This window comes from Micromys minutus, assembly GCF_963924665.1.
Source record: "Micromys minutus genome assembly, chromosome: 1".
Lineage (NCBI taxonomy): Eukaryota > Metazoa > Chordata > Mammalia > Rodentia > Muridae > Micromys > Micromys minutus.
Genome location: NC_137969.1, coordinates 243,305,772 through 243,317,041, shown reverse-complemented (window position 1 = coordinate 243,317,041; position 11,270 = coordinate 243,305,772). Strand labels below are relative to the sequence as shown.

At 48.2% G+C, this 11,270-nt stretch overlaps 1 protein-coding gene across 1 annotated transcript; it reads right to left on the bottom strand.

Moving 5' to 3' along the window:
• Window positions 1-609: 609 nt before the first annotated feature.
• CALM1 (calmodulin 1) lies at window positions 610-10,575 on the bottom strand. The gene is made up of 6 exons (XM_080920515.1): window positions 10,404-10,575; window positions 7,756-7,786; window positions 6,534-6,677; window positions 4,649-4,755; window positions 4,169-4,304; window positions 610-4,009 (listed from the first exon to the last, which is right to left on the bottom strand). Exons 1-6 carry the CDS (start codon window positions 10,404-10,406, stop codon window positions 3,981-3,983), a joined length of 450 nt encoding a protein of 149 aa, XP_080776641.1. The 5' UTR covers window positions 10,407-10,575; the 3' UTR covers window positions 610-3,980.
• Between the last annotated feature and the right edge of the window lie 695 nt (window positions 10,576-11,270).

Here is an 11,270-nt window from a genome sequence, read left to right as displayed (position 1 = left end):
CTAGGGGAGGGAGTTGGATAAGATCTCTCTACAGATTAAGGAGAGAAACAAGCTTCTGGATCTTCAATTTCTGATCCTCCTGCCTCTACCTCTCCAGTGTTCAAAGTGTGTGTCATCACATCCAGCTTATGATACCCAGTGCCGAGTACGGAATCCCAGGACGTCATGTACGGTTGACAAGATCTACCACCTGAACTACACCTCCATCCTGCCACCTAAAATGTTCATCTTAGGACTTCTTTAGTTTTGTTTGCTTGCTAGGTTTGTTCCGAGTCTCCATATGTGTAGCCTTAGCTGACTTGGAACTCAAGTGGACCAGGCTGGCCTTAGACTCAAGAGGTCCATTTGCCTCTGCTTTACCACAGCCAACTTAAAAATACATTTCTCAAAGTCAAATGATATTAATCTGCTAAGAGTTTGGGTAACCCCCAAAGTGCTTAATGCTGGAGTAGGCCGCTTAGGCCCTCTGCTGTCCCTGCCATCGCTGGCTGGACATGCTCACCTGCTGCATAGCCCTGGGGAGTCCACTTGGGGCGTCTTGTAGAGGGCAAAGGGGACTGGAAGCTATGAGCGCTAAAAACCTACACAGTTCACAGTTAAGAGATGAAAGGCTGCAGAAATGTTTATTGAATACAGTGCCAGGTTTATAAATAAAACTTATTTACAATTTCCATAGAGTTGGTCCCCCATCAGAGAGGTGTTTAAATCTCCAAAACAGTTTATCTCAAGATTTACACAACGTCCAAGAACACATCCTTTTCATACAGCCACAGTGAAGGGTGACTTCAGTCACAGAAGGACCACCACCATCCTTGCTATAGGTGTTTAGTGAACATTGTAGGTCTAAGGGAAGAGCACACATCCCTGATTTCTAACTCAAGGGGATAGATAGCAAATGTCTCCTATGGACAACTTCAAGGGGCATTAAAAAAAAAAAAAAAAAAAAAAAAAAAAGTAGGTGACTGTCAGCAGAGTGGGGGTCAGTTGAGACACATCAATATAACTCCGGTCGCTGCCAAAGGGAAAGACATGTAGGACACACAATAGATCATTCAGATGGTTAAGATAACTACCAGTTGACTTGACCAAATTTACAGTCTCCATTCAAGAAGAAGTGCCCAGGACGCTGAGGGGTGAATGACAGACACTATCCCTCTTGTGTGACAGAAGCACTAGACCTACTGGGCAGCCATTCCTTACAATACAGTTACACGTTGGACATGCACTTATAAAGAGAATATAAAAATATGTACAATAGCTCATCTTCAGTGTGTTTAAGTTGCTCAAAGACACCAATTAAAGTGTGCAAAAATTTGTCAAAAAACCAGAAAAAGCCTTCCCTGGCAATAGTACATTAAAGCCTATCTGAACTATCAAGATGTTTGCCTTGTTCGACAGCTCCCCCCAACAGACAGAAAACACACGATGTAAGGTGTGCCAAGGGCTCAGCAATTTCTTACGGCAAGTCTCAGGCTAAAGCAGGATGCCAGTTAACTAGTCACTTTATATATATATATTTATATAAATATATGTATATATTTATAGAGTAGTTATAAGTGAGGGACAGTTTACAGAAAAGTGCTATCCGACTTCAAGGGTACTGCTTTGACACCCCACTCTTTCTACCTCACACTCAAACTGCCAACACCAAGTCCTGGGCTGCTTGTGCCCCAGGATGCCAGAAAGCTGAGGTGGGGGGACTCTGCCTCCTACAGTTCCAAACCCCAGCTTCACATTCCTGGGGGGTTAGAGTTTCTGGTTCCCATGCAGGATTCCTGGCCACACAAGAATCCTGTTTAGAAGGTAACCTTTTCGGACAGGCTATATTAGGCTGCTAAAGTATTGTCTACCCAGCTTCTACAGACTTGGTAAAAGGTTGAAGATAGGAGGTAAATTGTTAAAAAGCCACCTCCGACCCCCTTTGAAACTACCAAGAGGTTACAGACCACAAGCCTGAGACTGGGTCATTGACTGGGCAATTTAATCCTCTTACAAGACATATCCACCACCATTCACTTCACACCTGGAACCCTCAGTCCTCTCTGCCAGAAGGGAATACCTAATGACTCAGACACTAAAGTTAACGTACAGAGCATCAGCCTGTCTGCCAACCACCCAGTCCAAGGATGAGCAGAAGCGCTCAGACAATGTCTTCCTCTCTACTGCTCTGACCCATCCCTCTGGCAGAAAAAAAAAAAAAAAAAAAAAATCTAAGGAGCTACAAAATGCCAGAAAGACAGGGAGCAGGAGAGGGGGCAACCAGGGGCCTACAGGTTAGCCCCAAGTGCGCCCGTGTGGTTGCCAAGGGCTTCTCATTGCCTTGCTAGAAGCCTGCCAGCTCCCTACCACCCCAGATTTGGAAGCAAAACTCCTTGCTAATCAGATACAACCAGTTAACACCCTGAAAAATGTACAAGGCCCTTTGTTTCAAACGCAGCACACTTTTAAGGGGGACGTTTTAAATAGACCAGTGCCTTGGAAGGGACCAGTACCAGCGTGTCTACATTTTGGTTACAGGTTTGTAACTAGACACAAAATCAATTCTAGGATATTGTTTTGTTTCTTTGCTTTCAAGCCAGAGTGTTAAGCATTATCTCTACTTACGGGGAGAAAAAGCAGTGAACTTAAACAATAAAGAAGGCTAAAGTTAAGTATCACCAATTACAAACTGAACCAAAGGTGGTGTCTTTGACCAGCCTGCCTCCACCATACAGTGAGCACAGGATTATAGACACTAAATCATGTCTCCTGCACAGATGGCCTCATGTAGTTGAACAGGTCAGCAACCGCACAGCCAAGACATCCTAACTGCATGCTTGAGAGGGCTTCCTTCACTAGGGCTCTACTCCAAACAGCAACCCACCCTGATTTGCACATCCGTGCGTGTGCACACAGAGAACAGCTAGACTTACGTGGTCATAGATGACAAAGAATCCCGCTATCTGGTCTCAGGAGCTGATGCTAGAGAACCTGGGTGGAAAATGCAGCTTGCATTGGATGTTGGGTGTTTCTATATACGCTCATCTCCCCTCCAACGGCCTTGGCCTTGTCCCCCTTCCAACCTCAGCTTTACAAAGCATTTAACACCACTTTTAAGTTAATGGTCTTTTTATTGGAAAAAAAAAAATAAAAGACTAGCATTTACAACTTGGAATGGACGTAAATTATAATTTCCTGAACAGCAATGTTGACGGTGAGCTCAAGTCCACAGACACAGCCTACTCTGCTGGCTCCGAGTCATGGTTCACAAGGTTTTAAAACAAGAGAGTCCAAAGATGCTCCCTCAGTAAACATTTCTTATTAAAATGTGTGTGATTTGGTGACAGCCTGCTCACGTCACTCCAATGCAATGCGCACAGCGGTGAACCATCATACTCGGGCTCGCCACCAGGGTGTCACTGTCACCATGGGATTGGGGCACTTGAAGAGGACTATCCTACTTCTAGGGCTGTGTCTCAAAGTTTAGCCTTCACCCATTTCCTGCACACCATCCTGAGGTAAACCAAATTTAAATGTTTGTTTGCAGTAAACTGGCTGCTGACAAATTTATCTGAACAGATTGAACTAGAAGCCATCTGAGATTTTAAATTTGTTTTTTCCGTTTTTCAGTTTTAATACAAATGCCTGACTGTGCTCAATCATCAAGCTGCATGCATGAGAAACTGGCCAGCCCAAACAGTGTATTAATCATTAGCAAATGGAACTTTAAGGAGTCCACTAAGTGCTTCCTTATAAGGTAGTCCGAGTATTTACTGTAAAACTGATGTAGGGCCTTGATCTTTAGGGGGCAGGACCACCAGCCAATACATGCAGATTTGTGTGTGGACAGAAGGTACTTTTGACATTCAGTTTTGCTAGATACAAACAGAATGAAGAAATGAACTTTTTTCTTTTTCTTTTTTTTTTTTTTTTTGTAAGAGGTAAGTAAAAGATTTCAATTTGATTCTTCTAGAGGGGGGAAAGTAGTTGAAAGTAGGTCTTCATTTTGCAGTCATCATCTGTACGAATTCTGAAAAGACAAATAATCATAACGTTTCAGTATCTTCAAAAGAAGCTGCAATGAACACAGCTGTGTACAGCACAACCGGTGAGCATCCACAGCAGCTGCTAACCTGCTGTAACCGGCCTGACACTACTGAAAACCAGGCTCAAGAAACTTGGCCTTTACCTTCATAGTTGACCTGTCCGTCTCCATCAATATCTGCTTCTCTGATCATTTCATCTACTTCTTCATCTGTTAGCTTTTCTCCTAAGTTTGTCATGACGTGGCGGAGCTCTGCTGCGCTGATGTAACCATTTCCATCCTATGAACAGCAGTGGCGTTACCAGGGAATGGTAGACAGAGGTTTGAGGAGAGCAACTCAATCACAGCTTCCAGAGTTACTGCCGACTCTGCACATCCACCCTCCTTCCAGCCCCAGACCCCAACGGTTGTCAAACACAGAAAGCAGACAGACACCGAACATCACAAAGACAGGGACAGTCAATTCAGTGTTCTCTCTGCTGGGCCTATACTGTCACTTACAGGAGTCAGATTAAAGGGTCAGACACTCAGGCCAACTCCAACCAACCAACAGGTACAACTTCCAGCAGCGACAGCACAGGGCACCATGACTCGTGCCTCTCCAAAGCAAGTGTGCAAGATTACCTTGTCAAAGACTCGGAATGCCTCACGGATTTCTTCTTCGCTATCTGTGTCTTTCATTTTTCTAGCCATCATAGTCAAGAACTCTGGGAAGTCGATAGTGCCGTTCCCTTTAGTTAAAAAAGAAAAAGTTCATGCTGGATAAGCATCACACTGATACTCCTGTGCAATAATGATCTGAGAACCACTCACTGTATGGAATGTTCAAGTGGTAACCAGAATGATAAACTACTACTGTTTTTCTTAGGTTGATCTTCTGTAGTCAAAATGCTCAAACACTGCACAGAGCAATGGCACGTGACTCCGCTACTAGGCGGAGCCCACAGCACCTACAGGTGCAAAGGAAGCTGCACCTCTGGAAACAGACTAGGCAGGTCTAAAGAGAAAGGAAGCATCCTCGGGCCTAGCCAACAATGCTCTAATGATGCACAAATGCTTTAGGCGGAAGACGGGAGAAAACGCCCTGCTGCCCCCTGGCCAGTCTCCCTGGTCTTCTCCAGGAGCACTTCCACCTATTCTACAGGCTTTCTAGCCATGTCCCTACCCAACATGGCCTTTTTTGGTACTGGGGATCCAACCCAGGGCCTCCCAGACACTAAGCACTCATTCTTACTCCTGAACCCCTAAAGTTGGCATCTTCAGAAGCTCAGAAGCCATTTTCAGTTTAGGATCATTAGTGTTCAAGACACTGTCAGAGGGATTCACTCAACAGTCAATGTCTCCAGTGACTCCTCTAAAGCTAAGGCATAAGTATCCCCAAAGATAAATCCCAGATTAACACCAGCTTCAAATAAATGAAAATAAAATTAGGAAAAATTAGTAGTTCATTACAATTCATTTTCACTGGAACATTTAAAACAGTAACTTCCAAGGCTGGTGTATGTGGAGGGATGGCTTAGTGCCCTAGGTTCAATCCCCACATGGTATATGACATAAGCAAATACAACATCATTCTCTAAATTCTTTGACATTATTTATATGAGACAAAATCGACTAAGCGCTACCTATAAGCACCAAAGATATTCTTTGGTATCAAAACAAGGCTTTATACAACCCAACCTCTCCCACTGTGCCATATGATATGATAGTCAAATACACTCTCCCTACTGAGCCTGGCCTCCCAGGATTTACATACAACAGGAAATGCCCAACCCATGCTGCCGTTCGGTTGATTGACCAGACACTAAAAGCAGCATCGAGGGTAACAATAATCTTTCAATGCGCACGGAAAACCCGTTTTCACACTTTATGGCGCCATACTTTTCCAATGGCTCCTCTCACAGCATCTGCCTGGAAAGTACAGCTTAGATCCATATTGTACCTCCTTAGCTCCTTTAAAACTTAGCATTCCTAGATATATTTGACTTTTCAATTAGGGGAGAGGGAGCCTCCAAACCAGTCCTTGACAAAAAGTAGCAATAAGTTTGTAATCTATAGGATGAACCGCCAACTGTCATGGGGAAGCTGCTGGTTCTTGATGGCCCTGAGCCTTACACAGCTTCCCTTCTCAGACTCCACAAATTCCTTATAGTCTTCGGACACCACTGCTCCCTCTACCCACTGCCCTTGGGCTTGTCTCTGAGAAACAACAGCTCTTTACGAAGCAGGTTCTCTGGCTACTTGTTCTTACTTCTCCACAGGACTTGGGGCAGCTGATAAAGACTGGAGCCGAAAGCCCCAGTAAGCAGAAAATAGTGATCCAATCCAGAAAATGCTCTACACAGCAGCAGAGCGACCTACGTAGGCCACAATCTAATGTCAGGAGGCCGGGGCAACCAGAGAAAGCAACTCTGCACACTGCTTTGCTCTAGGGACCTTAGAAACATTCTTCAACAAGTCTGAACTTGAGTTACACAACACCAGCGCCCACTCAGTTCTAAACTCTTACCATCGGCATCCACTTCGTTGATCATATCCTGCAGTTCTGCTTCTGTTGGATTCTGACCCAGTGACCGCATGACGGTCCCCAGCTCCTTTGTTGTGATGGTGCCATCACCATCTTTATCAAATAGGGAGAAAGCTTCCTTGAATTCTGAAAAGAGAAGTTTGCTCTTTAGAATCAGGGTTTCTACCCAACACTGTTGTGACACACACTTCCCTAGGGCTTGCCAAAACAAGCTGTCCAAGTTACCAGAAGCCATCTGGTCTCTATCCAATAAAATAATGATCACAATAGAGCTGGGCCTGGTTCACACACAGGAGCCCAGGAAGCAAACACTGTCCTAGTGACCGGGCTCAATAAAGTCACAATATCTTACCTTTTAAGAAAACTAGCTTGAACATACTTAAATTGGCCATTAGGTGTAATCTGAAACCTTCGGTTTACCAGTTACAGTAAAGTCCCTTCAAACAAAGTCCTTTCATGTTGCACTTTTAGAGCCACAATGGACCTTGTCTCATAGCAACATGGTTACTAGAAACGTCATTCCCAGGCAGTCACTGCGTTCTTCTCTTCACACCCAGGGCATCTTTTAGAAGTCTAAATAGAAATGTGTTTGCTTGCATCCCCTGCGCGTGTGTCTACATGTATGCCACATTCGTACCTGCTGTCTGCAGAGGGCAGCGCTGGACCCCTTGGAACTAATTATAACCCACTGCAAATTTCTATATGGTTCCTGGGAACCCATGAGTCCTCGGCAAAGAGCAGCAACATTAAGGTGGAAACATGAAAAGGGTAATGTTGCGGGGCATAATGGCATTCTAGAGGCAAACTACAGATCTCTGTGAGTTCAATGCTAGCCTGGTCGGGACTTACATGGTAAGATATCCATTACCCAAGTTGATGTCTCATTTTCCAATTATTACAGCACTAATTTTTTACCTATTCCATATGTAGATTACTAGGAGATGTGTGCCCTAAGAACTACAATCCATTTCAGGGTAGCAGCTGCACTGGGTCTTGTTCATAGTGCAGCTCTGCACACCCGACTGTGACAGGCAGAGGGAAGTCCCTTCCATAGCATCTGTAAAATACCTGACCTCACTGCTGCTGCTTAAGAATTCTTAGAAAAACCACACAGATCGTAAATGGAGGGACGAGAGAGAAGACACAAGACCAAAGCAGAGCCCAGGTCCAGTTTCCTGGGGTCTCTCCAGAGTCTTCAACTTACCAGCAATCTGTTCTTCGGTCAGCTGATCAGCCTACACAGAGAAAGAAAAGATCTTAATTCAATCTTGACAAATTTGGTTGATAATAACTAGCTTTCCTAATTATACTTTAAAATTGTGGGTTTTTTTTCAAATCAGTATTTTTAAAAAGTGTTCTGAATTCATTAGCACTGGAATTTAGTGGCAGTTACTACAATAAAGGAAAACTGTTCAGTCTAGCTTAACAATAAAGGGTGACAAAGAAGTGACAGCCTCTGCTGGCTTTATTTCCTTGGCCTGCGGCTTGCACTAAGCTTGGCAAAGAAACCAGTCAGTCGCAATGTGGGAAATGGCGCCTCTAGTGGCTAAAGCACTCACAGCAGCAGCTGCAGCAGCAGGCAGAGAAGGAAGGGCGCCACCTACTGCGCCATAAACACTGCAGTTGCTGATTCCATCCAAGAGACCCAGCCCTGCCGCTGACAAGGCAGCCAGGACCAGGATCCTGTCCAGGGGCAGGCTTTTTAATGCACCTTGCGCTTTGGGTCCTCCAAAATCTCCACGCTGGAGTTACATAATGGCATTGGGTTGGATTAACAGGCTTTTATACCCATTTTATGAGAAACAATTAAGTGGAAAAAACATAGTAATAGGTTACCCACCCAGGTTTCATTTCAGTATAATAAATGCTTTTTAATCATTTAAATTAGGCAGTTATTTGCTAAAAAGCCTACCATTCACAATGGCTTAATGCCTTTCGGTCAAATCATCCTATGATTCTGAAGCTAGAAAAAGACTGAATCCTAGGACTGTTACAAAACTGCAAAAATGAAGCACCCAGAAAACACCTCAATTGTGAGGCGATAGGTTATCCCTTTCCTCCTGTACAGGAGTAACTATTATCATTTCCTGGTATTAATCCTGCCCACCATAAGATTGACAAAAACGCTGCTTATTGCCAATACTTGGAATGTCCATGTTCTGTGCACTAAATGGCGACAAAAGGTGATTTTCATTTGCACTACTACTTAGCTTCTGCACCTCTGAACCTGTGCCTCTAGCCAGAATGTATGTCTTAATAAAGCTAGTTACAAAATAAACCTCAAGAGATATCCGATGGTACTGAGTTCATCTCTTTTCCGTGGCAACTAGCCTTATATATCGATTTGGGAAAGAACTACTTTTTACATTTTACGTGGGTCTTTCCTTCTATCCATGACTGGAAGCTACTTTTAAGGCAAATGGAGACACGATTTATGTAATGCTCGCCTTGTCAGTCTTGCACGACAGGAAGCACTGCCACACCTCGTAGGAGAGGACCAGGGACAGGAGTTCCACCTCCTCGGGAAAAATTCTCTGACTAGAGTCCTGTCAAGTCCATCTACCTTCGGGACAACGACTCCCCCCATCTCACCCCCAAGTCATTCTGGCCTTGGGTCAAAGGCGTTCCAGAACCTGCCAGGAACGATCTAGCCGCCGTGCCAGGGCAGAAGGTGCTGCTGGTGATGTCAGCTCTGCCTGGCGAGGGAGAAGGGGGCCGCGGCACACGCACAGGGCCAACCGCACAGTCGCATCTGGCCATCCAGAGGCGGCAGAGAAAGCGGAAACGAAGGGATGGGCATCTCCCTGCTGCCCAGGGGGTAGCTTGAGACTATGGGCATGCCAGGCGAGGGGGTCGCACTAGGGTGAAGACTCAAAGGAGCCCCCAGGGCGCTAGTGCAGTCTAACCCCAGCACCTCCCACCGCTCCTGTTCCCCCAGGCACTGAGCCTGCCGCCGCCTCCTCCCTAGCAGAAACTTTGCGTCTCTAATGGAAACCGAGGAGCGCGCCAACTCTCTCCTCCCCCGCCCTGCCGCCCCAATTAGCGTGAGCCGAGCACCTCCCGCGGGAAGGGGCCTCCCCGCGGACACGAGCGAACGCGCCCGTCTCGCGCCGCACCAGGAGGGGGACCGAGGTTGCTCGGCCCAGCCACGCGCGCGGCCACCCTGCGGGGCCCCGCCCGGGCGCAGGGCGGCCGCTTCCGCCCTCTCCGCCCCCCAGCCTTCGCCTTCCTGCCCCCAACCCCACCCTTCCCCGGCTCCTTCCTTCCCAGCTCACGCCCGCGCCGCGCCCCCCGGGAGGAAGAAGGGGACCGGTGCCGAGGGAGGACGCCCCGCTGGGTGGATCAGGGGGTCTGAAGGTGGCTGAGGACACCATGAAGCCCGCGGTCCAAGCCTGTATGCCCCCGGCTCGCCCAGACCCATTCATTCTCCGCGATTGGGGACTGGCTCCCGGGACATCGCGGCCTGCCCCGCCCGGCTCCCCCGCCCCGCTGGCCCCGACCGAGGCGCTGCGCTGCAGGCAGCCCGGGTGCGGCGCGCTGGATGCAGTGGGTGCGGGGCTGGCGGAGGGGGTGGATGCGGAAGGCCCCGGTGCAGCTGTGGCAGCGGCTCCAGCCCGCGCACAGCCCACTGTAGAGTCCAGCCCTAGAGGCGTCCAAAACTCAAGAGGAGGTTCCCTGGCAGCCAAAGCGGAGATGCAAACCCGAAATACATTCCCATTCACCGCAGCTGCTGCGTAACACCTGGCAAAAAGGGGTAAGGGGTAGCCTCAGCCAGGAAAACGGGGAGACCCAAAACTCAACCACAAATCTGTTCGGAAAGCTTGGGCAGCTGCTATGCCGACCCCAACCTACCATGGTGCGAGCGAAGGAAGGAAGAGCGGAGCAGGCGAGGGTGGCTGCACCAGCGCAGGGGCTGTGACCGCCGAGGTGCCTCCGCTGCTGCTGCTAACGCGCTACCTGCGTTGTGCGCTTCTCAGCCGCCGCCCGACTGCGAGTAACGGCACCGCGGACACGAGACTCCCAGCACCTCTGCCGTAGCGCGAGCCTGTGTGCCGCGATATATATATACGGTGCGCCGTATCCCTCCGCCGCGGCAGTACCGCCTCGCGCAGGGCGGCGCTGCGGCAGCCGGACCTCACCGCAAGCCCCGCCCCCCAGGCGCGCCCGCCGCGGCGAGCCCATCGCGCGGGCAGGGGTCACTGGGGAGCCCGGGACCTGAGCGAGGGCGCTGGCCTGTTGCTGCACGAGTCTGCGTAGCGAGACCTAGGGGCCGCCTCGGGCTTCCAGCTGCGTGTCGGTCACTCAACCCCACTCCACCTGTGTGTCCCCCTCCCACCACTCCTAGTTGCAGAGCCACCACCGTCTTGGGTCCCCACTGGGGAGGACCTTCGGGGGGCGGGGGAGGGGGGCGGGCTGAGGACAGCCGCGGGGAGAGGGAATCAACCTTACAGTTTTAGCTGCAGAGGAGAGGAGGATGTGTTGAAGGCAAGGTGGTTGGCCTTGGGAAAGAAATTGGCCAGATATGTTACTTTTCTCTTTTTGGAGTTGCTAAGTCTGTGTCATGTTTACATGGTTTTACATACCTACTAAAATTTTAAGGATGCTTCAAGATTTGTTCTTTGCTGGGTCTGTTCCTTTTTTCCTGTGGCAAATTCTATTCGGCCTGCTTCTAAAATTAATGTAATGAGCAGCTTTGAGTTTTTCCTAATTGTCCTGGTT

What these genes read in the sequence shown, in the direction of transcription:
- CALM1 (XM_080920515.1), bottom strand. An exon ending in CAACGAAGTGGATGCCGATG is followed by an intron (nt 4,756 to 6,533) that starts GTAAGAGTTTAG and finishes TTTTAACTAAAG; the next exon opens with GGAACGGCACTATCGACTTC. An exon ending in CATTCCGAGTCTTTGACAAG is followed by an intron (nt 4,305 to 4,648) that starts GTAATCTTGCAC and finishes TGCTGTTCATAG; the next exon opens with GATGGAAATGGTTACATCAG.